A 26,945-nucleotide genomic window follows, 5' to 3' on the forward strand; every position below is an offset into this window, starting at 1 on the left:
CATTCATGGGAATTCTTTTAGGGCCAGGAAGAATGTTATTGCTATAAAATTTGTATAAATAGAGCAATTAATTTTCAAAATATATAGGAAGATTCAAGCAAAGTTGTATTGATCAAAGAAAGAAGAATTTAGCTGTCCATAATGAATTTTTGAGGCTTAGACGATTTTGAATGCCATTAAAGGAGCAAGGAGTAGTTTGCATGCAAACAACATGATATACTTGGTGATTCTCTGCAATTAATATGGTGGTAGGGGTTTGCCACCATAAAACCTGGTTTCTCTCTCTTTGAGGCTTTCTAGGATAAATACTGAGTGTTTGCATGGTATTCATTTCCATTGTGGTATGTTTCCTACTTATGTGAAACAACTTTTCTCTCTCTTCAGCATTGTCATTTTTTATAAGAAATTGAACATGTTAGCATAATATATGATTTTTGAATTCAACTATCCTAAAGAACATCCAGATCACCATCTTTTTAAGGTGGTTGATCTAGAAAATGATTAGTCAGCTTTTGAACAATTTTATGTGAATCATTTTATGTTAGGAACATACTTTAAAAAAAATGTGGAAGGTGCTTTTAAATCCTTAAAAAAATTGGGAAATTCATTTATAAAACTATGCATAAATTTGACAAGATCTTTGGATTTAAAACGGCTTATGTTTTCTTGAACAGTTTGGTTCATATCATCTTAATCAATATCTGAACAATTTTGATATCAGGTGTTCTCTTGTTGGAGGAACTGATTGGTGCATATGAGTTTGTTGGCATTCAATCTATAGTAGATGCTGTAAAAAAGCGTATTGGAGAGGCAACTGAGGCAAAAGCTGCTGGTAACCTAAATTGGTGGAAGGTGCAATGTCTTTACATAACTTGTTCTTTTTTGTTTACTTGGCTGGAGTGTTATTATAGCTTTTAGGTTTGAGATAAAAGTTTTAGAATAGTTTTTTGAATTTCCGAGGCTAAACTTGTTCATTTTAAACAACACTTTCCAGAGCCCTCTGTATAATTCCACAGAGGAACTTATTTTAACTACTGTATAAAATTAGGCTGTTGAATTTGTAGTAGTGCTTTGAATAATAGATGATTTTTCTGCACTTAGAATTATACGAAATCAAGAGTAATGTGACATTTTTTAACATTTTGGTTTGTTGTGATATTGCTATCAGGATTTAGCTGTGTAGTTTTTCAGTCAAACTCATTGACCCATGTTTCATGAGTAGTTTGTTTCCAAACCTTAGATGCTTACTGTTCTCATGTCACAGTCACAGGCATTTCTAACGATATTTAAGTTTACATATGATAAAAGAACCAACTCTTAAATAATTTTGCAACTCATATTTTGATCAACCACATTAGTGCTGATGAGGCTCTAGGATATTTTGGAAAGTTTAGTATGAGTAGACATATGTGCTTATCTGTGAAAAATATATAACGTTTAAACATAGAGCAATAGATAACCAAAATGCAACATATTGAATTCTGTTATATATTGTAAAATAACCTCAAAATAAGTGTCAAAGTTTTGCAATGTGTTTCAATGTTATGCTAGCAGGTCAGTTTTAACCCTACTGTGGTTCGCATCAATAACAAATCATAACTACCACTTGCTGCCTGCAGTTGCTTGAAGTGTGGCTACATTGAAGAAGGAACAGTACAGTAGATCCATCCCATGGTTGCTCATCTTCAAGCAATTGCATATCAGGATGCTATACATAATTACCAAGATCCCATATAAACTTAGAGATTTATATTCCCAACCTTTGATCCTCATCATGATGTAGTTTGCTTCCATTGTGCTACTCAGATAGAATCAGGAACTGGAAACTTTGCAGTAGTTGACGCTTCTCCAACTGTCTTAGTTATGCCAAACTCTGTACTACATTGCTACCGCTGAATAGTTGTTGGGTCATGCTACCTCAGAGTATTCTTTAGCCACTTGTACTACCTTAACAAAAATTTCATGGGCGCCCCACCAACTTGTAGAGCAACAAGTATTGCCAATCCAAACAATTATTTACTATGCAGTTTGTTTTCCCAAGCACGAGATGAAAGCCCTTTGCTATTGTACCCATGTATCCTCGTTCCAAGAGAAAGAGTTGCAACCTTTGCAATTGATACCCATTCACTAACAAGTTGCTCAATACTTATGTAGAAGATGAATATTTCCCATCATGATCATTTCTTTCAACATTCCTTAAACCTTGATTAGTGAGAACAGTCCATTGAGGACTTCCTTTAATATTTACTCAAGAACTCTCCTAGTTTACCTTCCTCTTCTGTCCATACACAGTTTACGAGGTCTAATAGAGTTCTCATTGGTTAGAGAAATTCTCATAGTTTGTTTGCATCACATTAAATTTTTTATAAACATAGGAATGACGTTTTCTTATAGTTTGTTTGCATCATATGCAAAATTTTATGAACGTACCTATTGAGTTCCAGTATTGGTGTGTCTATGGACTCTCTATTTCCTCTATTAGTGCAAGCTTGATAAATAGATGGCTGCCTATGAAAGAATTATGTTGCCGTTTAAACTTTAAAATCTGTAGTAGGAGCAAGATGGAGTTGTGCCGAGTATACTAAAGTCCCCAACTTCATGTGGTGTCTCTATGCATGTTATTTTAGGCTCATAATATTGATAGGTTGAAAATATATTATGTAATATCTGTGCTGGATGAACCCTGTATGTTGGCCAAGCCTCAGTAGATGTTTTTCTGTTTTGTTGGCAAACATATACTCACACAAGATGGTGGGGCTAAGAGCTACATGTCCACGAGATGGTTGGTCTGTCTTGGCATTTTGGTGGGATGAAAGCCCCTATCTTAATGCTTGCAGCTTCCATTCATCATTAGTTTGGTCTTTTGACATAGTAGTTGCCATGATTGCCCACTCCTTGTGCCAATTGACAGCATCATTTTTATGAGCTTTCAGTGTAGTGGTTTCCTTGCTCTATAATAATAGCTTTTTGAAATCTTAACCATAGTTTGCAGACTCAGATTTGGAGAGAACTTGGCAAGCCCAAACTTCTCAACGGAGAAATCTCGATGAAAACTTGGCATAAACTCAGCAACTAAGAAAGAAGTAAAACTTAAAATCTCTTTGAGAGATGTTGTTGTAAAAATTAATCACAAAATGTATTCAATTTAAAATTGACACCTTGAAAGAGAAAATGCATGGTTTATTGCAAAAATAGCATGCAAAAAACACATTTTAACTAGAGTTTTACTTTCATCGACATTTTTACCCATGGTTTTATGTGTCTATAAAAACACGAGAGTTAAAGTTGAGTATTCACCCAGCAGAAACAAAGAGAGAGTACTTGGCAACATGGGGAGTACTTGTAGAGTTTGCAAACTATGCTTTTAACTTTTTAAATCAGTTCTGAAAATGATAAAACAACTTTGCACCATTTGTTACAAACCTCTGCATACAATGATAATTAGTCTTTAACACTATAACACCAAAATGCACCAAAGACTCTCCAAATATGATTTATTTAAATAAATTAATAATCAGATGTATGCATCAAACTAGATCTAAGATAGCTGCTTAGCACCAGCAGCGATAGCAAAATATAAATCAGAATGCAAACTACAAACTCTTCATAAAGTTAAGTGAGTGGACTCTCTAGATGCAATCGCATATTTAAAATATGAATGTTATACTTCATAGTTGAGGTTCACTTTTTGAAAAATATAACATAAATCGACTATATGTTATGTTTTTAAGTTACTCTATCACTTAATTGACTATAGTGCACTTTATGTTATATTTTCATGTTGAGTTGCTTTTTAATTTTTCACTTAAGTGATTTTGTCACTACATAGTTTTAATTTAATGTTGAGTTTTACTTAATGTTTTATTTTAAAACATCTATGTGAAATATTATGTTTAAAATAATATTTTCGCATCATATATAAACTATATAGTATAAATATTATTTTTGACCCCTTTAAGTAATATTAACTCAAAAATCAATTAGTCATATGCTTAGTTGGTCATTTAAGTTGTGCAAACTCAATAACATGTCATTTTACATGTTTACACAAATGCATATGTAGAGTCCAGTTTTGGCTCAAAAATACATTTGTTTGACATGTTAAAACATGCAATGAGCTTCCAAGAGTTCGATTTGCATGTAAAATGCACTTCCAGCCAATGAATGTTACATGTAATGTACCTTGGAGAGTCCGATTTTGCACTACAAACTCATGTAATCACCCTCCAAGACCCTGTTTTGCACTCTAAAGCCAGAAACGTCCAAGTACATGACATTTTTTGCATGCAATGTAGCTTGGAGAGTGCAATTTGCATCCAGCCCATGCATTCTCTCTCCAACATGACAACCAATGCCTCCTCTAGAGTGTGATTTGCACTTAGAAGGAAAAATAACATATGCAAATGCACCTAGAGAGTGCAATTTTGCATTGGGAGGAATGTGTTTGGCTTTAACTTGTAAATGCAAGAGAAAATAACGTATGTTATTGCATCCCAAGAGTTCGACCAAGCAAAACATTGACATTTCATGACAAAATAACTTGTGTCTTTGCATCTTGAGAGTCCAACTATGCATTTCCAGCCAAAAAGGCGAAATAAAACATGCAAATGCATGTTTAGAGTCCGACCATGCATAAAAAACTCATACAAATGCCTTTGAAGAACACATTTTTGGGCGTTTCCTTCTAAAAATGCATCAAGCACATGCATTCCAAGGGTACATTTTGACCAAAGTCACCCAGAAATTTGCATTTCCATGATACATTTTTGCAAGGAAATGCATTTTAATGCATATGGTAACCACGTTTTTTTGTCAAGAACATTAAAAACGTTTCATGTAAATGCATAAGAAGGGCATTCCAAGCAAAAATGTTTTGCTTTACAAGGGTTTTCTAACTTGCATTTTGCCTTCCACATGCAAAAATGTCCATGCATTTGACCTCTATTTGCAACTTTGAAATGGTCAAAAGCTATTGACTTGTTTCATGCAAATACACTTGGAGAGTCCAATTTCGGAGAACACTCTTTCATTTCAACTTCTTTTCCCTCCACATTTGGCTCATTGAGCTCCAAGCAAGTAGAAGATTTCAACTTTGCTTGTGTTTTTGCTAACTTTGCTATTATGTTGCATTATATGCCTCATCTTTGTCCATTTGTTCAAAGGCATGTTATATCTTTTGCATTTTTCCTTTAAATAGGATGAAATCTTCTCATTTGAAATGATTGAAAATCCTCCAAATTCTAAAAACGAAATTGCATGTAGAAGAACATCTTGTAGTTTGTCATGTCTAAGCTAATAGTGAGAGGTATGTTTTTGTTTTGTACTTAGTTTTCTTGTTTGTTTGTTTGCTTGTTTTTTTTTTGGAAGAAAGTTGAAGAATCTTATTTAATAATGCAAGTGCATCCACATCCTTTCACCTTTCATGTTTTCAAGTCAATACATATTCCATCCATTTCCCAACATATGGAATTACATTCTTCGAACCCAATTACATGTTCACCTCAAGTAATTTCTGCATCTAATTACCTCTAGAGAATCCAATTTTGGTAAAATGTCACTCTTTGAAATACTCAAGTTGTTATTTGCACAAATTCCTATGCACCTAGCTTGCATTCTTGGCCACACAAATGAATGCCCATCCTTGCCCACATGCAATTTGTTAGCAATATACTTTCTTTGTTCATATTGATTGTCTTATGTTATTGTGCTTTTGGTTGTGCCTTTAGATCATGGGTGGCAATCACCAAAGATTTCTTTTTTTGCATAGATCTTGTTTGGTGACCTAGAATCTATTTTTCATCCTCTTAGTCTTTGCACTTAATCAAATATTGTAGAATTTATTTGTTTCCCTCATTCGCTTCTTCCTTATTTTGTTGATCTTTGTGTTTTGTTGTTTGTAAAATTACCCTCTACAATTGATTCTAGATTGACCTATCTACATTCCTTTTCAACAACTTTTTTAACCTTTTGTGGTTTTTTCAAGGTCATTATTTTCTTTCGCGATGGTGCTCAACAATTTTATCAACTAATATTAGTTCCCTTTAGTAGTGACATCTATGATTTGCCTTCTTCTCTTTGTCATGACTTTCTTGTTTATTGTAATCTTTCCTAGGATACGATTTCATCAAAAGCTCACCAACAATTTCTTTTGATTGAGATTAGCATGCTAGAGGGAATTCCAGTGGATTCCTTTCTTGTATAGCTTTTAAACAAGGGCTCAATCACATATATTTGCCTCATCCTTTTGTTGCAGGTTTACCAAAAATTTCCTATGAACTCATTGTATTAGACATGTTGGAGTAGTTAAGACATATCTAACTAATTATCTAATTAGGTCTTGTATTACTTTTTTCTCTTTACCTAAACTTAGGAGCACATTTATCATTTATGAGATAGACTTTAATTTAGCACATGCCAAATTCGTTGGGATGCAGACACTTTCAAGCTCTCTTTTAATCTTTTGCTAGGGTTTTCATCTAGGGTTGTCTTTATGCTGTTATAAGTATTCTAATTCATTTTTAGGTTAATATTATTGATGTTTTGGTAGCTTTAGAAGGATAAACCTGTGAGATCAAAGAGAAATATATATATATATATATATATATATATATATATATATATATATATATATATATATATATATATATATATATATATATATATATATATATATATATATATATATATAAAATTAAGTTTGCCATTATATTAATTATATTGATGAACAGACATGTCTCATGAAGGGACATGTCTCTTCTCTTGGTTTATTCCTCGTACATATACAAGAGGATGCTGCCATTTGGAAAGTACCTACCAGACATTATGGTAGTGATATTACATCTGTAGCAGTCCTAAGAAAAATAACATGGTATCATATCTAATTGCAAATGTAGAAGTCATAAACAAGTAGTGGAAAAGGACAAATGAGGAATGGAGGAACACCCAGTTAACATTCCAAATAGTCCATATTCACACTTAATAGAGAAATTGAGACATCAGAGATGAAGCAATTTAATCGCAGTCAAAATGACTCAAACTAATTTAAGTGAGACCTAACTTGTATATTATTGGTTGTGTTCTAAACTTCTAACGGTTCAAATCATAGTTTAAAAATTCGATATTGGCAACATCTTGACCGACTCAAATTTTTTGAAAAACTTTGAATTGGCAAAAACTCGGCAAAAAAATTTGGCACTTTTATGGAACATTTGGAAATATACAATATCTTAAAATATTCTAAAAAATGCATATATACACCAAATTTGTAGAATATATAATAATTTGAGATATCCACCATTTATCAATCAAAATTTTTAGTTAAACGATAATTTATAGCAAGTAGAACATAGTAGATTAACATAGTGCTAGAATCATATACCAAAAAAAAGTACAACATCTGAATATAAATAAGTTCAATACATAGAAGTCAAACTTCATGAAACTACTACTTTTGAATACATATTAAGTTCAAGTTTCAGTATCAATGAAAACTAATAGTAGTAATCATAAATTGCGTCTACGAATAAAACTCAAAAGAGATCGTTGCTACTGGGTGGGTGGTGTTGAAGTACTCAACAGGTGCCTTAATAGGTGCCTCATGCTTGACAAAAGCCTCTGATGAATGACCAAGCTCATGTTCCTCCTCATGTGCTACCACATCTGCATCCTAGTCATCTGCTTCTCTCTCAAAAAGCCTCTAATGGTTGACCAAGCTCATGTTCCTCCTCATGTGCTAGCTGCTCATCTGTCAATAAAAGTTCACCCACATCTGCATTCGCATCCTCATCGTCAGGAGGAGCAATCTGATCTGCTGAATATGGATCAATGTCATCCAAGTCTAGTGCTTCATATGAAGCTTACCCTTTCACCTTCTTCTCATGCAAGAGAAGGTTGCACTTCACATAAACTAAGTCATTCAAGCGCTTTTGAATAAAGCAAGTCAAGACAATGGGCAACACAAGGGCTCCAAAATAATGTAGGATATCTCTCCATCATAAGTCTACTGGCTGCCACATACGCAATTGTTTTATTAGTCACAATTTGGATGACATTAGCCACTCCCACTCCTATTACTGATTTTAGAAATACCAATTGCCTCCTGAAGCAACTATAAAGTTGATGAGCATCCTATTCCTGCTATTTGTCCACTCATTAGATATAATAGTGCAACCTTTCTGCTCCCAAAATTTTCTTTGCTCTTGCACAAGCTGATGAGTGTTTCTTACCTCATCATCTAACAACGATCCACTCACCTCATAGGGATTTGGGGGCTTGAACCCCTTACTAGACAAAGAAATTGAAGTGACCACTTGATTGCAATATGAACTACATAAAGCATTGAAGGGAATATCATTGGAGATCCAAAAGCTTGTAATTGCCACCTTTGTCTTCTCATGCATCTCTTTGTTCCATGCAGTGCCTAGCAAGCCAAGTTGAGCACCAAGAGTGTTACGTGGAACCCAAAAGTCAGATAGAGACCCACTCGTACTTCCCGATCCTCTTATCCGAGGCCCAACTAGAAGAACCCTTTCCACCTATTTTTGATCCTGTAGAACTAAAAGTCCCCATTGGGGCTGCCATGACCTTGAATGTCCTCTTTTTTCTGCCTTACTTTGTGCATATTTTTGTAGGCTTGTCAAAACCTCTCTTGTAATCTCTTCCAAACATTTTTTACATCATGTAATATCATTGCATGGAATCTTCACAAGATAGTATTTCAGTAGGCTTATGCCTGAAGTCATATGCTTATGGCAATGGATACATTCAACGTGTCCATGTATTAAATAAATACAATATACAAAGTTTTAATTTCATGAACTTCATAAAATTTTATATTGTACACTTACTATTTTTCAGTGTAACCTGGAGACTCGCACCCCCCTCCCAAACCTTGAAGTACTCGTCCCCGAGACGTCCCCGCATCGGGTACTTGAGTACCCAAGCACCCCCACCTTTGCCATTCTGCAACCATGTCGCCATTGGGATGTGTTCTTGAATTTCTATTTGAGTTTTGATTTTTGAATTTTATTATTGGGTATGTAATACGTTACTATGTTGAATGTCAATGGTTCTAATTCATTCTGCAATTTTGCTATGTTCAAGTATTTTAATTTGGTATGTTCTAGTGAACTACTGAAACTTCATTTCAAAACTAGCATTTCAAGTTCTATATGTATACTATACAACACCTTCTCTGGCCCGTCCTCCCCTTGTCGCTGTCCCCTTGCCGTCTCGAAAATGAGGCCCATTTTCCCAGTGTCTCGAAAACTCGCCCCGACATCCCAAAGTACCCCTATACTGGTGTAACACTGCTATTTTTAGTATTTACTGTTATTAATTTTAAATTATAATAGAACAAGAATAAATACAATATTACAATTAATTATTAGAAAATAATCTACTATTTACTCATACTGTTTATCAATTTTATATTTTAATTTTATTATTATTTTTGATCGGTAAATGGCCGGAGCCTTATATTAGATTAGATAAGCAAAAAATTACAAAAATTCTTCGTTCTGACAAGCATTGGTAGGAAAGAACGGAGAAAGAAAACCTCTAGTCTAGCTTGAGACCAAAGTCCTATATTATACATATAATAAAAAGGGCATTCCCCAGTGAGAGAAGTACATCTTAATGTCGTAATGCTCAAAGTAGCGGGAAACCTTATGAAGAGGGTCCAAGTGTGCTAGAGAAAGCACCATCCATGGAGAGAAAACTAGAAAGTTGTCGATAAGGTAAAGGAACAACAACAACAACTAATAGCCAAGAGGGTTAAGCATAAATAAAATTAGAATGATAAAAGCTAAAGCCTGATTAGGACTAATTTAAAAAGAGAAAAAGTTGCTATCAAAACCTAAGGATAAAAATGAGAAGTCCCAACTGCCAATGGATTAGCTAAATGCTCTAAAATGTTATAGAAATGTCTCCGAGCTGAATTTTAAGTATTTGTCCTACATATGATTTAATATGTTGAAGTAATGCTTATTTTTCTTTTCTTTTTTGATGTTTAATTTTATTACTTGATTTGCAATTAATAGCTATTGTGGGTGATAGATATGGAGAGATCCAAACATGCCACAAAAACCCTTCATAGTTTTAGTTTTAAATATTGAAGATTACGGGGTGAGGGGTGAGCAAGCTAGAACTGAATTGCATGCTTGATTGTAGTGATAAGATCTAAATTAATGAGATAAGGTCTAAATTAATGAAACCCAGCTGAGAGTAAGCAAAGAGTGACAGAAAAGATTAAAAAATGGGGTACATTTTGATCTATTCAAATATCAAGATTTCGTGTCCATATACAGACAAAAAAAAGTTACTAAACAAAAAGGCCGAGCCCAACCCTATTCGATTGAGAAACGAGCATTCGTCAAGTTAATTAAGAATCTGTGAGAGCAACTTACGACACCTGAGCTTGCATAAAAACAAAACCTTCCAGAAGCCAATACCAAAACAGATGCTAAACAAGTAGAGAATAACTAAGGAAGGATATTGAATTAATATTAACAGAGTATACATCGGAGAACTTCCAAGCTGAAAAAATTATGAATTAGTTATGATTGAAAATTAGTAAGTGTTCTCCATCTGTGCCCCTATTTGCTAAATTATCAGCTTCAGCATTACCTTCTCTAAATATATGAGAGAATCTAATTTCTTCAAATTCTTCCAAAAGTGTTAATGTTGCTTCCAACTGGGAGTTTAATATCCAGTTTGGAGTTGCCCCTTTTCTAAGCACGTTTAGGATAATATGGGAGTCACCTTTGATTATAATTTTCTTGATTTTTAGATTGATACAAATTTTTAGACCTTCTTCTACTGCTTCAAGTTCTGCCATGTTATTTGAAACAATTCTGAGAGGTTTTGCTATTTTTACTAGCCAGTTCCCTAATTCTTCCCTAATTATACACCCTATTCCTGCCTTGCCAGGGTTGCCTCTACAAGCCCCATCGAAATTCAGTTTCTTCTAGTCCTTCTGTGGTGGGTTCCCATTTGCATTATTTTCTAGCTGCATTATTGTTCTTATATATTAGGGGTGGATTGATTAGGGGTTTCCAGTGTTTTTTAATTTTTGCATCCCATTCTGAAAATGATCCTTCTTCTATCATCTTTTTCCTTATGTCGCTATTTATTACCTCGACTATAGTAGCCTCAATTTTGTTGCAAAGTGATAGAAAGTTTAGTTCTTTGTCTTGGAAGATTCACCAATTTCTCTCTTCCATATCTCTCCCAGACTAGTATTGTTGGGGTGATGTTCTAGAGTTTTCCATATACTTTCTTGTCTGAGGTCTTTGGCCATCCTATTAAGTGATCATGCCATTTTTCTGGAAGAGGGGCTGTCCAATTGAGTTTTGATTTGAGCCATATCCAACATTCCTTTGCAAATTTGCATTGATATAGTAGATGCTCTACTGTTTCAGAATCTTCCTTGCAGAGAATACATCTTGATGGGCCTTCAATTCCCAATTTTCTAATTCTGTCCGTTGTAAGGATTTTATTTTGGGTAGCTGCCCATAGGAAGATGCTAGCTTTGGGAAGCCCTGTTGGATCCCAACAAAGATTCATCGGGATATTTAATGATTCCCATCTTTGCGAGTTTGTAATTTGTTTATATCCTTCTTTTACTTTGTAATTTCCGTCTTTAGATGCTGCCCAGATGAGTCTATCTTCCATATTTTTAACTATGATTGGCCAATCTTTCAAAATGTTTTCAAGGGTTTCTTGATTTGTTTGGTTTAGGCCACAATTGACTAGGGGTTTCTACTCCCAGGAGGTTTCCGTGATGCTTTGGGTTTCTTTGATATAATCTTTAACTTTGTTGCAGCATAAAGTTTTTAAGTGAATTTTGGTGTTAAGGTTTACAACAACGGACTCAAGGTGGGGGGGGGGGGACCCCCATTCCAAGAATCTTCCCAAAATAATGCTTTATCACCTTTCCCAATATCCCATGTCGTATATTTAGTTATGATGGGATGACACTTTATTATGAAATTTCATGCTGCCAAACCTCTGGGAGGATTCGTAGTTCTAAATAATGAAGTGTTGTCTGTTGCATTGAAATATTTATTATATAGAATTCTAGCCCATTTGCTATCTTTGTCTTGATAAATTCTCCATTCTTGTTTTGCTCCTAACGCTTCATTTTGCCATTCTAGGTTTTTAATGCCTAATCCTTCTACTTCTTTAGGCCTACATATTTTTTCCTAGCTGATCAATGTTGCCTTCTTTTTATCTTCTAGGCCATTCCAAAAGAAGTCTCTTAATTTCTTTTTGATTTTTAGATTTATGTTCTTAGGTAGTTGTAAGCATGAGAGTTGATAAATAGGTAGAGCTGATAATACGGCCTTGATTTTTGTTGTTTTCCCAGCCTTTGTTAGCCATTTCCCTTTCCATGCTTTTGTCTGGTTATCTATTTTTTCCAAGGTCTGCTCCCATCCTTGGTTCTTTTTGTTACCTTTATCTACATAAATTCCTAAGTATTTGAAAGGGAAGATACCCTTTTTAAATGCTAGTTTATTGCATATATAGTCTTCTCTGTCTGCTAGAGTATTTAAGAAAAATATTTCTGATTTTTTTGCATCGATTATTTGGCCAGAGGCTTTTGTATAATTATTTAAGATTGTTTTGAAATGATCCGCCTCTTTCTTAGTGCTTGCTCTGGCTAAAATTGTATCATCAACGAATTGCTGGTGTGTGGTATTTTCCACATTTTTAGTGACTTTTACTCTTTAAATTTTATCTTGAAGTTGTAGATTTGATTGCTCTTCCAAAGGATTCTACTAGGATGATAAAGAGGAAAGGTGAAATAGGATCACCTTGTCTGAGCCCCCTAGATATATTAAAGAAACCTTTTGGGGTACCATTGATGAGAAGTGAGATTTTTGGGGTGGAGATGCATTGAAAGATGATGTTAATCCATTGTTTCGAAAAATCAAAAGCTTCGAGTTTTGCAAAGGAATCTCCAGTCTACTTTGTTATAAGCTTTTTGAATATCTAATTTTAGTAGCATACATGCTTCATTGTTTTTGATTGCTGAATGAATTGTTTCTTGGATGATAGAAATACCATCTAGGATAGATCTCCTAGGAACAAATCGTATTTGTTCTTCTGATATTAATTTAGGCAGGAGGCTTTTTAAACGATTTGCTAGAGTTTTTGAGAAGATTTTATAGATTGTATTGCATAAAGCAATAGGTCTTAAATCTCATGGTTAATAACACTTGTTTTTCTTGGGTATGAGAGTCAAGAAGGTGTGGTTGATTTCTGCTAATAGAGTTCCTCCGTTCCTTGACACTTCCAATGCTTTCCATAAATCTTCTCCTATTATCTCCCAACATTTTTGGAAGAACAAAGTTTGAAATCCATTCGGTCCAAGTGATTTATTAGGATTAATATAAAAAAGAGCTATTTTAATTTCTTGCAAGGTAAATGGTTTATTGAGGATTATGTTGTCGTCAGGTGAAATCACCTTAGGTATAGTTTTTAACATTTCTTCTTGTTCTAATCTATTAGAAGAATCATAATTATTAAGGATATTTTTAAAGTATTCCATGAAGATTTTTTCTATATCGTCTTGATTTTCTGTCGATTCACCTTGCATATTTTTAATTTTTGAAATGTTGTTATGATTTCTATGAAGGAGGGTGCTGTTGTGAAAAAATTTCGTGTTGCAATCTCCTTTTGCCAACCAATCTTCTCTAGATTTTTGTTTCCAGTATACCTCTTCTTTAGCTAGTATTTCTTCTTGTTTTAGTAGATATTTTTTTTCTAGTTGATAGGTTTCATTATTCATTCCTTTTTTGATAACTTATTTGTTTAGTTTTTCCAGTTTCTCTTCTATGTCTAACTTTTCTTTAAATATATTTTAAAATTGTGTATTATTCCATTTTAGTATTTTTTCTTTTATGCTTTTTAGTTTGGATACAAAGCAAAACATCTTGGATCCCTGAAATTGTTCTTCTTGCCACCATTTTTGAATATTGTTCATAAAGTTTTTGTCCATAAACCACATCTTTTCACATTTGAAAGGATTCTTGCTTGGCTTAATTTGTTTCGTGATCTCCATTTTAACTGGGAAGTGATCAGATCTTGCCATAGGTAGAATTTCTGCCTTGATTTCTCTGTTCAGTTTGCTTAAATCTCCCTTAAAGAAAAATTTGTCCAATTTTTCTGCTATGTAACTGAAATCTTGTCTTCTATTATTCCATGTATACACTCCGTTTTTTGTTGGAATGTCAATGAGAGAATTCCTTTTTGTCCATTCTTTGAACTCTTCTGTAGCTCTGGATATTGTTTTTATCCCTCCATATTTTTCCTCCCTGCTTAATATTGCATTAAAGTCTCCCCCAATAATGATGTTCTCATTTTGTAGTGTATTGAGGAAAGTGCTGATCTCTCTCCGAATTGATAATTTGTTTATTGTCTGTGTTGGCCCATAAACATTAATAATCATCATTTGTAGATTGGTTTTAGTATTGGAAACTAGGAGGTTATGTCTTCTATATTGATTGTCCGTAAGTTCCAGATAATACCCAATCCACTTGAGGCTCCTTGTGATGGTTTGAATTCTAATTTCCAATTTCCTAATCTCTGGCCTAACTTTGGACGACCTTCTTTGCTTAATTTAGTTTCTTGGATTAATATAATCTCTATATCAAATAGTGTTAGATTACGCTTTAATAAACATTTTTTGCTAGGGGCGTTTAGGCCCCTAGCATTCCATGTAGTGATTTTCATTGTTCCTTGGTTCTTCCCCTTCCCACCTTGTAGAATATCTATGATCTTAGTTTGTTCCTTTGCTTGTCCTGCTGCCTCCCTTAACTCTTTTAATGATTTTCGTCCTCGTTTCTATTTTAGTTTACCATAATTTGGAGTCTTTAATCCTTCCTGGTTCATAGATAAACCCAAATTTTCCAAATTTGTTTGATTATTTACTCTTTCTGTAATTTCAGATACTATTGTTACCGGATTGTCCTCTACTAAGATTTCCTTGATTAAATGGTTATCCATTTGGTAGTTTTTTGCTTCTGTAGGACTATACTCATTAGGATCATCTCCTTGTGCTTTTAGTGATATATGTTCTTGCCTTTTGAGGTTTAGACTGTTCTTTTCTTCTTCCTCGATTAACCTCAAGTCCTTTTTTAGATCTTCATAAGTACAGTTGTCTCGACCTAGATTTAACACTCGCTGCATAAGATCTTCCTTCTATGATTCGTTGCTCTTGTCTAGATTCTCATAATCGAATACTTGGATCAATTCTTCAAATAAAAGTTCCAAATATTCCTTCTCCGCTTCGTTTAACGCTACCATTTCCTGATCTTCTATCTTTTCCATATCCTTATTTAAAAAATTCTGAAGATCTTGAATTAATAATCCTTTTGCCTCACTCTGTCCATTATCCTTTGCCTTATGTTCACATAGGTTATGATCTGGAGAATCTATCCTTGCAGAAGTAGTTTGCCAAAATTTAGTAAACATGTTTATTGCCTTGATATTAGAGATTCTGTGGTCCTTCATAGATTCTTTTGGCTGCTTCTGTGGGGTCTTCATGTTTCCTTCCATAAATTGGCCTAGTGGAGAATAGTAGACTATTTTCAATCTCTTCTATTCTATTAGTTTCGTTGCCGGAGGATTTTGTATTCTGTCTCCTAAGCTTAGCATCTGAAAATGTCTTTTCTTTTTTTAGGCCTTTTGGAATTTTACCCTTCTTCGCATACTTTGATTTAGTTTTACACTTTTTATTGCTGATTGCTGAATTCTGTCTTCTTATGTTGGCCATAGCTTGGTTGGTTTCAGTGAATCTTCCACTAGGTTCTTTGCAGTTTATCTCATCTTGCTTAGGCTGGAATTTCTTATTAGGCTTGGTGTCTTGTGATTCCCTCAAGACTGTCATATTACTAGAACCTATATCCTTAACTAATAAAGGGGGATTCTCCAGCTCTGTATTTTGAGTTTTTCCCTTTATGTTCTCTTGATAATGCTTAAGATCTAATCCCTGAACTTTCTTGGTTGTGTGTAGAGGGCAATTGGTATCCTTTGAAACCAGGATTGGTTTAGTTGGCTTACCTCCTCTTATTTCTCCCAACTCTTTTTCTAAAATTACTTTCATTTCTGTGTTCTGATGAAACTCTATCTTATTAATCTCCATAATGGATTTCTTTTGCTGTAATCTTTGATTTCTAATATTCATCATGTAGAAGGTAGAAGTGAGATCTGTAGTAGATTGAAGCTTTTTGAATGTTATTTTCCTCTCATCATCTAGTTTGATAATTTTTGAGATTTTGCCTTCCCATCTCTGAAAATTTAGTTTATCGAGAGATCTGTTGGTAATTACTTTAATGGGATTGATCTTCGAGGTGTTTGCTTTGCATTTAATTAAAAGTTGAATGTTATTACAAAAATTAAAAGAGTCATCTCATACAATCAAGTCTCCAATTGAAAAACTTATTTTCCTAATAATTTCTATATGCATTAATTTTGGTAGTGTGGATTGAAGGGTGATCCAGGTGGGAATCATGAAATCTAAATTATCTTCCTTACAATTTGGAAACCACTCAAAGAATCTAATCGCATATCCTTTGAAGAAGCAATCAGATACATAGAGGAAATCTTTTTTAATAAACTTATCCCTACAGTGAATGTTTAGCAATTTGTCAAAATGGTGAGAAATACTTACCTGATCTTTGTAGAAAACTTCAAGCCAAGTAATAAGATTGAGCATTTCTAATCTAGGCTCGTTCCAAAATGCAAATACATTGACATTTGAGCACTCCTACCATTGTTTTTCGCTATCTTGATTGCTGATAATGATGATCTTTTCTTCAGGTTTGGCTGGGATAGGGGTAAAAGGAGAAAGGGGTGGAAAAGCAGAATGGGGCTAGGGATTGGAGTCCGCAATCCTTTTGTGTGGTGGAATATATGTTTTAGGGGTGGAGGGGGGAGGATTGATGCTAGAGTTCTCAATCTTCTGGGGGTAACTCTTGAGAAGGGAATCGGGATCCACAAGGGGATCCGCTAGAAAGCTTGTCTGTTGAGCAAAAAGGGTATTTTTATTAAAAATTGCATATTTGGTGAGGTTGAAAAAATGGATTTGTCTATCTAGACTAAATGTTGAGAAGATAATCGGGCGGGGATCTCTATTTGCAATCTAAATTGTAGGCGAATGTTTAATAGAATAAATCTTGGCATGGGAAGAAGGAGCCAAAGACACTTGATTAGGGCACCATTTGGATCGGCTGCTAACATTGCCGTTTGGTGTCTTCAATGTTTGATGCCCTGCTCTTTCTTCATTGTTTATTGGATTTACTTCTGCGATTGACTTCGCTTTGTGATTGTTTTGTTGCTTGTCTAGATGTTCCAATCCGTATGTTTCATCCAGGATTGCAAACGGATTTGACGCTTTAACAACGAAGTTGATTTTTGCTGGATTTTTAGTAGAGGATGGGTGGAGATCAAAGTCCTTCCTTGCCCTACCTTGTTCGTCGCTAGGTTTTTTGGCTTTCCGAACTAGAGGTTCTTTGGAATTCGCCATAAACTCTAATTTCTGTGGCTGTCATCTTTGGTTTCTTTGATACGCTTCTTTATTCATGATGGTTGAATTTTTTTTTTTTTTTTTTGTAGTTTGCTCTTAAATCGTCACTGGAAGAAGATTCACGACTTGAATCGACCTCTTTAACTTCAAGCTGCTCCATCTCTTCATATCGGCTAATATTGCAACAACTAGTTTTATAAGATTCCCAAAGATTCGATATATTTTAATTTTTTTAATAATTAGTAATTTAGTATAATTTTTACTGTTTAAAGTTTATATTATTTACAATAACCAATTTATATAAAATAAAAAATATAATTAATCTAATCTAAATTTTAACTAGTTCAATATTTAAATAAAATTTTGAAATATTATTTATTAATTTATAATAAAAAAAAAAAAAAAACAATGATATCAAATAAATGATCATCTAATTAATAAAATTATAAATCAATAAACATATATTTTGAAACAAAAAATTGCTAACTTGGATTGTGATGCAAAGACATAGTAGCAAAAGGTGGTTTCTCTCACAAGGTTGCAATATTGCTCAATTCCTTGAGAAATTGCTTGATTACCAAAAGTGTGGTTACAAAAGTTTATGAAATTCTCACTCCTTGTCTATAATGTCAATTTGATATCCCTACTAAGATCCAACAAGAACTTTCCTTCACCAAATCACCAACTCTCTAAAACTAGAAAATTGCTCTTTTAGGCCTAGTCCCAATTAGGCCTCCAAACCCGATAATTCCCAAACAACTCAATATTTCTCCAAAAGACTTGGTAAATGAATTATGGATTCTAATACCTTTTTGAGAGTTCTTACAGACTACAAGGTTTTAGACTCCAACCCTACTTCAACATTCCAGAATGATCCTAAGACTCACAAACCTATAGGCCTAACCAGATGTGGTTTCTTAAGGAACTACTCTAAAGTGGGTTCATGGGATTGAAATGCTATTGCCAGCAAGTGCCTTGACCTCAAACTACACCAAATCCACCATCACTTAGCCAAATCAACACTTATTAGTCATCTGATCCTTCAAACACACTCGCTAGATGCTAAATACATTGAGATATTTAACCTAGGGCAAGGAAGGAAAAATAGAAAACTCCACCCTCTGAGTCTGTGCTTTTGGAATCTGATTTGTCATCATCCTAACTTGATCCTTTCAAGTGGCCGTACAAATCCACTAGTGGGAAGTCAAGTTATGGCCCTATTTTGAAGAATACCCTAGTTTCAAGGGTTTGGCAGACTAGTTTTACAAAAATCAACACAACTTACTTCCTACTTGTTGAAATGACTTCAAACCAACTCTAACAACTTGTCAACTCTCCCCTCTATCCAACCATGTCACTTGTAGGTGTTAGAACATCCGTTTAGATCCGTACCAATTGCAGTTACAACATAGATTGCACAGAAATAGGGTATATTTTATTTATTTCAAAATGCCCTTCGGTACAATGGTGCTTTCTAACTTGAGAGAGACAAAACATGCCTAATATAACCTTTCTCCAACAGCTACAACCACATTTTGGCTGTTGGAGGTCGTTTTGCAAGTTTTGCAACTTCTTGTCAAAAAGTTGCTAAGCAACTTTTGCAATAAAGTGCAGTTTTGCTTCAAACAGCAAAACCCGACTCCTAACCTTATTAAATGACTAAGATAAGTTTAAGAACACATTTAAAACCATAAATTAGACCTTTTTTGGCCTTATTCAACCAAACTTAAAGCAAAAATCCCTAAGGGTCAAATAGGACAAATGTAGACAAGAGTTATAAAGCATCTTGATGCATTTCCCTTTACAAGTGACCAAGACCTAATACGACTAATCACAAATCCAATCATGACGATGCCAATCTTGGTTGATGATGAAGATGTAGACCCTTTGTTCTTTGTCCTTGCATGGGTGCCCTGCACCATACTCCTCTGGCCAATTGAACTCAAGTCTCTTGAGTTGCAATGGTGGAAAACTTTGCTCCAGTCTTTTCAATCTGATCCTTTGTCATCCATGTGGCTTCCACCAAGGCTTTGCCTTGCCACATTACCAAGTATTCATAATACACGCCTCCTTGTTTGCTTGCTTATCCTCTTGTCAACACTGCATTCAATGCTTGGTGGGGTTTGGATTGGCAAATCTTTGAGAGCTTCCTTAGATTCAACTTCACTTTGTCCTGCAGCACAATCATTAGTACTGATATACTTATAGGCATAAATATCAAAAACATTGAAAATGGGAGAGAGAGCAATATCAGGTGGAAGATCTATTTTGTATGCATTTGGGCCACATTGTTTCAAAATCTTTAATGGGCCAATCTTCTTCATATGTAGCTTTGTGTATCTGCCCTTGGGAAGTCTTTCTTCTTCAAATTTACCATCACCAAATCTCCCACCTTGAACTGCACATGTCTCCTTTTTACATCTGCTGCTTGCTTGTATTTCATAGTGGTCTGCTTGTCTTTCCCTGATTTGTTGATGTATATCCTTCATGACTTCAGCAAAATCATCAGCCAATGCACTTTTCTGCCCGATTTTCTGCACCTCTCTAAGTTCAAGGACTCCTCTAGGCTGTGTCCCATAGACAATTTGGAAGGGACTGCATACAATTCTCCTTTTTGTTGAGTCATTATTTGAGAACTCTACTTGAGGCAGTATAGTGTCCCATGATGCTCCATAATCCTTGGTTAGACATCTAAGCAAATTGCCAAGTGATCTGTTTGTGACCTCAGTCTGACCATTAGATTGTGGATGGTATGTTGAAGACATGGCAAGATTGGTTCCTAGCCTTTTCCGCAAAGTCTTTGAAAAGTGTCCATGGAGTCTCACAATCTCCTTGAAGAACAACCCTGCAATGCTTGAGGCATCAGTAGTGGTCTTCCATGGCAAAAAGTGTGCCATTTTTGAAAATCTGTTTACAACAACACAAATGCTATCAAAACCATTTTTGGTCTTGGGTGGACCCAAGACAAAGTCCATGCTTACAGAGTCCCAAGGTTTAGAAGGTATTGGTAGAGGTGTATATAGTCCTACATTAGAAGGAACTCCTTTAGCCCTTTGATATAACGTGCAACTTTCCACAAAATCTCTTAACACGTGACTGCATTTTAGGTCAATAATAAAATCTCTTTACTAGTTCAATAGTCTTATCTAGGCCAAAATGACCTGATAGACTGCCAAAGTGTTTTTCTTTTATTATATTCTCCCTCGAAGAGCATTTAGGGATACATAACTGACTGCCTTTAAAAAGAAGACCTTCTTGAATGAGAAAATCAGAGTATTCATTGTGATACCTGTCACCAAGCTCTAGACAAACCTCATATGCAATTTTGAAATCTTCATCCTCTTGGTACATGTCTTTAAGTACTGAAATGCCAACACTCTCCAATTGGATCTCTTGAATGGTAAGATTTCTCCTACTCAAGGCATCTGCTACCTTGTTAGTCACCCCATTTTTATGCTTGATGGTGAAAGTAAATGCCTGCAAGTACTCCACCCATTTGAGATGCTTGTGATTCAACTTTTCCTACCTATTCAAAAAGCTCAAAGCATGGTTATCAGTATAAACAACAAATTCCTTTGGCAAAAGGTAGGCTCTCCATTTCTTGAGTAATTGGACCATAGCATACATTTCTAAGTCATAAGTGGAGTATTTTTGCTTAGCTTCATTCAACTTTTCACTGAAAAAGACCACAGGCCTGCCTTGCTGACCTAAAACATCTCCTATGGCTTTTACTTGCATCACACTCAATTGTGAACACTTTGTGAAAATCTGGTAACACTAGAATCGGTTGTTGGGCCACCCTTGTTTTGAGGTATTCAAAATACCTATTTGCTTCATCTGTCCACACAAATTGACATTTTCTCCTCACTTTGATAGTGTTTATCATTGGTGCACAAACTCCACTAAAATCCCTTATAAATTTCCTATAAAATCTTGCTAGGGCATGAAAACTTTTCACCTCAACTGCAGCTCTTGGAGAAGGCTAGTTTAGAATAGCTTCCACCTTTGAGGGATCCATCTTCAAGTGCCCTTTAGATATAACAAAACCAAGAAAGATTAGTTCTTCCTGCAAAAACATGCATTTTTCCAAATTTATCTTTAGATGTTCATCATGTAACCTTTTCAACACCATGTCTAGGTGGATCAAATGTTCATTTCCATCTCTGCTGAAGATTAGGATATCATCCAAGTAGACTACTAGAAAGAGGTTTTTGAAGGGTTTGAGGACTTCATTCATTAGCCTCATGAAAGTACTAGGGGCATTTGAGAGGCCAAAAGGCATGACTACCCATTCAAACAAGCCCTCATTGGTCTTAAAGGCTGTCTTCCATTCATCCCCTTCCCTTATTCTTATCTGGTGGTAACCACTCTTCAAATCAATCTTAGAGAAATAGCTTGCTCCACCTAAGCAATCCATGAGGTCCTCCATTCTAGGCATAGGGAACCTGTATGTTGTTGTTATCCTGTTAATGGCTCTAGAGTCTATACATAGTCTCCATGTACCATCCTTCTTGGGAGCCAACACTGCTGGGACTGCACAAGGACTTATTCTTTTCCTAATGAATCCCTTCTCTAGTAATCTCTGAATTTGTTTTGCAATCTCAGTGTTCCGTTCTGGAGTCAATTTATAGGCAGCTTTATTTGGTAGTGTGGCACCTGAGATCAAGTCTATACAATGACTTATCTCTCTCTCTTGGGTGGCAAGGTATTTGATCTCTCATCTGCTACTATTCCTTGTTACTGCTGCAGAAATTCCTGCACTTCCTTTGGTCCTACCATCCTTAAGGGTTCTTGACTCTTCGCCTTCAACCTAGGTTCTGATTTTGGTTTCACCACAATGGCAAAACAGGGTGTATCCTTCTCCTTAAGGATTTTTAAGAACTCCTTCTCTCCTACCAATAGGACATCACTTCTTTGGTCAAAGTATAAACATTTGTTTTTACCCCATGTTGGGCATCCACATCAAACTGCCAAGGCCTTCCAAGAAGGAGACGGCATGCATCCATACCTACAACTTCACACAAAATCTTATCTCTGTCTTTTCCTATTTGGAAATCTACCCAACATTGTTCATCTACCACATTTTGTTGCTCTTTGTTTAACCAAGAGACTTTATAAGGTGTGGGGTGAGAGATGATTTTGAGCCCAAGTTTCTTAATCATCTCAGTGGATGCTAGGCTTTCAGTAGACCTACTGTCTATAATAACCTTGCATACTTTCCCATTCACCCTGCAGTTAGTCCTAAATAAAGACTTCCTTTGTTGTGGTTCCTTAACTGGTTCTTTTAAGAAAGTCCTATTAAACATTATGCACTCACCTTGTTCTAGATCAACAGACCTTGATTGTGTGGTATGGTAGGAGGTTGTGCTCTGCCAGTCATCTTCTTGTGCCTCTTGTGTCAATTGGATCCTCCTATCACCTCTTTGATTGTTTCCACGAGTATTTGCCTTGTTTAGACACCTAAAGGATTGGTGACCAACTTGGTTGCAGGAGAAGCATTTCCCTGTGAAGATATTCTGATTTCTGCCTCCAAATCTCCCCCTATTGTTACCTCTGCCACCTCTAGAGTTGCTCCTTGGTGGATTGTCCCTCTCTTGGTCTGAGCTACTTGATTCTCCTTGGTTTTTGTTAAAGTTCTTATTTTGAAATCTGCCCCTTTGTCTGAAGTTATTTCCTCTTCTGCTGTTATTCTGATCTCCCTTTCTCTTTTGTTTATCCTCAATTTTCAGGGCTAATTGAAAGCATTTATGAACAAAATCCACAGACAATAGAGTGAGTTCATCTTGAATACTGTATTTATGACCATTTATGTACCTAGCCAATTTCTGTTTCTCACTTTCATATGTTTTTGCCTTAAAAGATAAGGAATGGGATTCTTGAGTGTAGGTACTTACATCTAGGTCTCTTTGTTTCAGATTCTACAGCTTCTTGTGGACCATGATCTCATAGTCCTCTGGGATGAATTGCTTCTTGATCTCCTCCTTCATCCTCTTCCAAGTTGATATGACTGCCTTCTCTTCCTCTGCCCTCTCATTCTGCAGGAAGTTCCACCAAGGGCTGGTCCCTTCAACTTGGTACATCATCAAATTCAAAGTGATTTTCAAGGGCCTCCAACCAGTTCATGCATTCCTCTGATTCCAACTTGCTATGGAACATAGGTAGGTCTCCTTGGTCCTTCTTCCCTACCCTCTCTCGGGCTGCAAGCATAGCCCTTTGATCTTCTGGCATGTCTGCTAGTCTAGGTGGATCTTCTTCCACTTCTTCTGCCTCTGACTCTTCATTATCTCCTCTCTTCGCATGGCTCTATTCTTAGCCCTGACTGCTCTACTTTCTGCCATTGGCTCCTTTATTATCTTGGCCAATTCCCTATTGGTCATCCTCAAAGGGATCTCCCTGTCCCCTTCTTCACCTTCAGCCATCTTGTCCTATGTATACTCCTAAATCAAAATCAACTTGACTCTGATACCACTTGATGCAGAGACATAGCAACAAAAGATGGTTTCTCTCACAAGGTTGCAATATTGCTCAATTCCTTGAGAAATTGCTTGATTACCAAAAGTGTGGTTACAAAGGTTTATGAAACTCTCGCTCCTTGTCTATAATGTCAATTTGATATCCCTAGTAAGATCCAACAAGAACTTTCCTTCACCAATCACCAACTCTCCAAAACTAGAAAATTGCTCTTTTAGGCCTAGTCCCAATTAGGCCTCCAAACCCGATATTCCCAAACAACTCAATATTTCTCTTAAGACTTGGTAAATGAATTATGGATTCTAATACCCTTTTGGGAGTTCTTATAGACTACAAGGTTTTAGACTCCGACCTTATTTTAGCATTCTAGAATGATCCTAAGACTCACAAACCTAATAGGCCTAATCAGGTGTGGTTTCTTAATGAACTACTCTAAAATGGGTTCATGGGATTGAAATGCTGTTGCCAACAACTGGCCTGACTCCAAACTACACCAAATCCACCATCACTTAGCCAGATCAACACTTAATCATTTGATCCTTCAAACACTTTCGCTAGATGCTAAATACATTGAGATATTTAGCCCAAGGCAAGGAAGGAAAAATAGCAAACTCCATCCTCTGAGTCTGTGCTTTTGGAATCTGATTTGTCATCATCCTAACTTGAGCCCTCAAGTGGCCGTACAAATCCACTAGTGGGAAGTCAAGTTATGGCCCTATTTTGAAGAATACCCTAGTTTCAAGGGTTTGGCGGACCAGTTTTACAAGTATCAACACAACTTACTTCCTACTTGATGAAATGACTTCAAACCAACTCTAACAGCATGTCAACTCTCCCCTCTATTAGACCATGTCACTTCTAGGTGTCAGAACATCAGTACAGATCCGTACCAATCGCAATTACACCATAAATTGCATAGAAATAGGGTATATTTTATTGATTTCAAAAGGTCCTTCATTATAATGGTGCTCTCTGACTTGAGAAAGATGAAACATGCCTAATATAGCCTTCCTCCAACGGCTACAACCACATTTTGGCCATTGGAGGTCGTTTTGCAAGTTTTGCAACTTCTTGTCAAAAAGTTGCTAAGCAACTTTTAAAAGTTTTTAGAAGTGCAGTTTTGCTTCAAACAACAAAACCCGACTCCTAACCTTATTAAATGACTAAGATAAGTTCAAGAACATATTTAAAACCATAAATTAGACCTTTTTTTGCCTTATTCAACCAAACTTAAATAAAAAACTCATAACTAAGGGTCAAATAGGACAAATGGAAACAAGATTTATAAAGCATCTTGATGCATTTCCCTCTACAACTGACCAAGACCTAATATGACTAATCACAAATCCAATCATGATGATGCCTATCCTGGTGGATGATGAAGATGTAGACCCTTTGTTCTTTGTCCTTGCATGCGTGCTCTGCACCAAATTGTTCAAATGCAAATGATGTCCAATCTAGAATTTGGATTGTTCAAACTTGAATGCATAGCACAACTTAAGTCATTAGGAAAAAAAATAATAGTCCATGCTTGTGCAATCGTTATCTACACTTCCTCAAAACTTGGAAGAAAACTAGGAAGCAACGGATGTGAAATATTCTATTGATTTTGCTCCAATACCATCGTCATCACCGTCCCAAACAGGATACTAGTCATACCAGTCCGCGGCCAATAGCTAGGAACGTGGAAATCACCTAGTTTGTGGTAGGAAGTTGGAGCTACGGAATCCCTTGGTCCGACAATGTTAAAAACACAAGACAAGATGACAATGTTAAAAACCCAAACCTAAATCCTTATGCAATGACATGAATGACTTTCATTCAAACCTAATTTTTTGTTGTTTTGTGTTGACTTTGTCATCCACGATTTTAACACGTGATTTTAATTACAATTTCACGTTGCGATTTTAAGCAAATACCGTTGCTGAATTTTTTGGCGTTTAAATCTTTTTCCAGAGCATCTCGTGCTTTTGGTGGTATACTGCAGATATTTTAAACTATGGTTCAAATCATTGCTCGGTCCTAATCTCTAACTTGTTGATGATACTCACTTTTGGGCAATATGTTAGTTAAGAACCATCCTCAACATAGTTCAAAAATTTGTAAAAGCTTCGAGTTGGAATCATCTTGCCATTTGGGAACTCCAAAACGAAATATTGATATACTAAAGTTCTGATAATCTATGTCACACCAATTTCCAAACTTTTATAAGCCCTAACTAAGCTCATAGGCTATTTTGATGCACTCATATAATTTAGGAATCATCAAAATCGTTGAGAATTGGCAACCTCACCCACGATTAGATATGAATGCAATTTCAAGTATTTACAATGGCCTTATTACTTGGGGTATATGAGGTAGGCATTGACAGACCTTTGTTGCAGAACACAAAATGTCTAGTATTTGAGACATCACATTAAGCATTATTGACGGTTATTCCTAGTTTGTTTAGGAGTGTACCTTTAAGGCGACATAGAGAGTGAGAATCGTGATATAGTTAGCCCTTTCCTCAATTGTTCGATGCTCTGCAAATGCAAATAGTGATCTTTTAATAGGTGTTTGGGTAATCTTTAAGAAAAATCAAATAGGAGGAGATATAAAACAAAAAGATAAGTCAATTAATAAGAAAGGAACGAATAGTCCATTAATGATATCTGTTTTTTGGAATGGTCAATAGAAAGAATATCACATAGTAATGAATAGATATATTCGCACAAAGCTTGTATCACTTGAATTTTTAAGTCTCACAGCTTGAGGAGAAAGGTCTTGTGTGGCAATACTAACCTAGGCTCCTAAATTCCTTCTATGAGGTGAAAACAAATTTTGTTTGATTGATTTTAAGTGTAAGTATTCCATATAATTTGCGTCTCGAGACATTAAAGCGGAAATTTTGGAGATAGTGAAGAGTGATGTATTTTGGAGTCGCAAGTACAAACTACAAAAT

The 26,945-nt window shown here is 35.5% G+C and overlaps 1 protein-coding gene across 2 annotated transcripts in view; it reads left to right on the plus strand.

Moving 5' to 3' along the window:
- Nucleotides 1–26,945, plus strand: part of LOC149566171 (ARM repeat superfamily protein) — a 97,239-nt gene that overhangs the window by 35,358 nt on the left and 34,936 nt on the right. For both annotated transcript variants that reach the window (XM_089819585.1, XM_089819587.1), the window contains exon 14: nucleotides 722–852. In XM_089819585.1, the coding sequence (XP_089675711.1) occupies nucleotides 722–852 (131 nt within the window). The remainder of the gene's footprint in view (nucleotides 1–721; nucleotides 853–26,945) is intronic.

This window comes from Cupressus sempervirens, chromosome 3 (genome assembly GCF_028749045.1).
Source record: "Cupressus sempervirens isolate cs-2001-9-10 chromosome 3, ASM2874904v1, whole genome shotgun sequence".
NCBI classification, from domain to species: Eukaryota; Viridiplantae; Streptophyta; class Pinopsida; order Cupressales; family Cupressaceae; genus Cupressus; species Cupressus sempervirens.